Source organism: Ceratina calcarata, unplaced genomic scaffold, assembly GCF_001652005.2.
Source record: "Ceratina calcarata isolate Rehan_Ccalc_2016 unplaced genomic scaffold, ASM165200v1 scaffold1949, whole genome shotgun sequence".
Classification (NCBI taxonomy): Eukaryota; Metazoa; Arthropoda; class Insecta; order Hymenoptera; family Apidae; genus Ceratina; species Ceratina calcarata.
This window is the reverse complement of record NW_017141041.1, coordinates 1-2,975: the sequence shown is the minus strand read 5'-3', so window position 1 is coordinate 2,975 and position 2,975 is coordinate 1. Positions and strand designations below refer to the sequence as shown.

The 2,975-nt window shown below is 38.4% G+C and overlaps 1 protein-coding gene across 1 annotated transcript; it reads left to right on the top strand.

The window, feature by feature from the left end:
* Positions 1 to 705: 705 nt before the first annotated feature.
* LOC113463930 (uncharacterized) lies at positions 706 to 2,414 on the top strand. The gene is made up of 3 exons (XM_026811162.1): positions 706 to 990; positions 1,100 to 1,159; positions 1,242 to 2,414. The coding sequence occupies exon 3, from the start codon at positions 1,332 to 1,334 to the stop codon at positions 2,190 to 2,192; it is 861 nt and encodes a 286-aa protein (XP_026666963.1). The 5' UTR covers positions 706 to 990; positions 1,100 to 1,159; positions 1,242 to 1,331; the 3' UTR covers positions 2,193 to 2,414.
* The last annotated feature ends 561 nt before the right edge of the window (positions 2,415 to 2,975 follow it).

Below are 2,975 nucleotides of genomic sequence, written 5' to 3'. Positions count from 1 at the left end.
TATCTGGATCGAATGTTTCGAATTTAATCTGGTTAAGCATTGTAGGGTGTGCCATTTTTGTTCTTTATCGTATGTCCCTCGTACTCGTGTTGTAACACACCACGTGGTCTTTTAGGTTAACCAAGTACCGATTCTACTTTTGTAACTATTTCCACTCGAGAAATCCCATCTTCGTCGCCATTTATGTTGTAAATCTAGGGATAGGGTAGACGTATGTATATCAAATGCTGTATCTAGTTGCATTCACATAACTATTATATTTAAAGTAAGTTCGTATACAGATTTCCCGAGCTAACTTCCACTCCAACACTCCGGCACACCCATCCATACACCAAGGCCCCTCTCTCTACAACGCAACATCACTCGTGCCCTCTCACTAACAATCCGCATACATGTCACCTATCTTAACAATTAATAACTAATTAACGAAGCTCGAACCATAATTTCGACTACTAGTAGATTCACACCCGTATAAACATCCCATATATAATATATAACTATAAATTATATATTTATTTCTCATAAGCTAATTATAACAATTTTACACATCATTTTATCGAAGTTTGCATTGTATTAATCCTGAAAGCGTCGCAGATGCACGGGAAAATTTGTCATATCTTATCGCTGAATAATCGTGATAGAATAATTTAGACATTGTACAGAGATTTAATCAGCTCTCACGATCAAAGAGTAAATGTCATCTAACCAGTTCTCACGGTCAGATCACTGTAAAATGTCTCGATTATCCTATCACTATGACTCAGTGATAAGAAATGAGTTTTTCCACGCATCCGCAACTATTTCAGGAGCAGTGCAGGCACTAATGATCGTAGAAGCTATACAGACGGCACAGCTACACATCCATTAGGGGAAAGCGAGAGAAAGAGGAAGGAAAAGGAAGGCACGGGATATAGAGTGCCATAAAACAGTCAGGTGGAGGGACCACTGATCTGGTACGGGGGCAGAGGCCACGCAGAAATTTTTATAAATGTGAGTGTGATAGTAATAAAGAAAAATAGAAATAGAAGAAGGAAGAGTAGAATAAGAAGAGAAACAGTATAATAAGTGTTAAATAAATTGTGCCTCTATTGTATTATAGATAGGTAAGATAGGATTGAGAACTAGGAAATAAGGAAGAAACGCAGAGGAAGTCAACCAAGTACGTAGAACATGATTGAATCGTAAAAAAAATAAGTAGATGGAAAATTAAACGAGAACCATCTCTGATTTACATTATATAGAAAGAGATCCGCGACAAGAAATAAGGAACACCCTCGAAAAGGAGGATAGGAATAGAAAAGAATCGAGAAGGAACAATCGGGATCAAGATCATGGAATGCACGGAAACTAATAGACGGGCAACAAAAACGATCGTGGCCCTGTTACCACAGAATTATCCGATGGACCAACTGAAACCGCAGGACATCCCGTCCTATCAGAAAGCCCTACGACAAGTGATCAAGAAGACGGATGAGCAGCGAATAGATACACCCCCTGAATTCTTAAATCATCAGATAAAGAACGGTGGCATGATCGTTACATGTGCCGGCGATTACGACTCGTGGTGGCTCGGTAGACATATCGACGAAGTGAAGTTCAAATATAAACTCAAGGTAGACAGTCCGATCGCTTTGGAAGATAAATTTCTAGTAGACGGTGAAGTTACCAATTTAGAAAATACCGGAGATAATATTTTGCATAAAATCAGGAATTTCAACCCGGACATCAAGTTAACAGGTTGGAAAATTATTAATGAAGAAATGAACTATGAAAAAATGACGAGAATTATTACATTCGAAATGCCTAATCGATCGATTAAATGCTTGAGACGACTAAAAAACAGACTTCGCCTAGACGAATATGGGGTTGATGGAATTAACTTTGGTACAATTCGTCCGGTAATGAAAACCCAATCGCCATACGAAAGGTTAGAACCATCGGGAAGCTCCCAGCAGGAAACAATATTTTCGAACACGCCGGACGATAACGCGAAACCTAGTACGAGTGCTAAAAGAGATATCATAGATTCTGCACAAGCTATTAAGCGGAGAAAAATTAATGAATTCATCGAGGAAGGATTCGTGGACAAATCAGACCAAGAGAAAAGGGAAATCCTTAAAACAGTGCTCTATGATTTTATTAATGAAGGACTGGAAAAAGAAGATAGTAAAATGAGAAAAAAAAATAGATAAGATAGAACGAAACGGAAGTTGTGTGCCACCTCCATCGCAGTGATTTAATATTATTAAGTTCAAAAGTTTATTGTTGAATAATTTATCGATATTAATTGAGTCCATACATATAACGATAATTACACATTTGTTTTCATATTCGCGTATATAACATATACAGATATATCTGTTACTCTTGGATATTGTATTCATTTATAGCTAATAAATTATCATATTTACTTTCGTAATGGGTGTCTGTCAGTGGCAAGCCTTCTGCACTGAATAGGTTACCAGGAAATTTTATACAAAAACTCAACTTCATAACACCACTGTCACTCCTCACATAAAAATTTTCAAACACTTACACTGTCGTTCTTGCACTCTAACATTAAACGTCTCCAAAAGGAGCCGATTGTTTTTCATTCACAAAATAAACTTCACTATCCGTGAACTACACGATGCGCGAAGAGCGCGACTCGTTCGGCATGACGCTCTTTTTATCAGAATCGGCGGATACCCATCTTCGCGTTAGACGAATACTCGGATCATTTCGTAATACTCTGTTCGATTTTTCGGGATCCGTCATTGAGTTGAGGTGCACGACTCAATACCAACTGAACCGTCTCTCAGAACTTTCCTTCGGGAGACTTTTTCCCACTCGATGGCCAAATTCGTAGGTGAAAATATTTTTAACATCCCTGAAAGAAACTCGACCTTCGATTCCTTGTCATATTTGCAACATTCCCCACGTGTTAAACACTCGATACCTCCGCGACTTGCAGCCCGCAAAGCCGTAGACACATT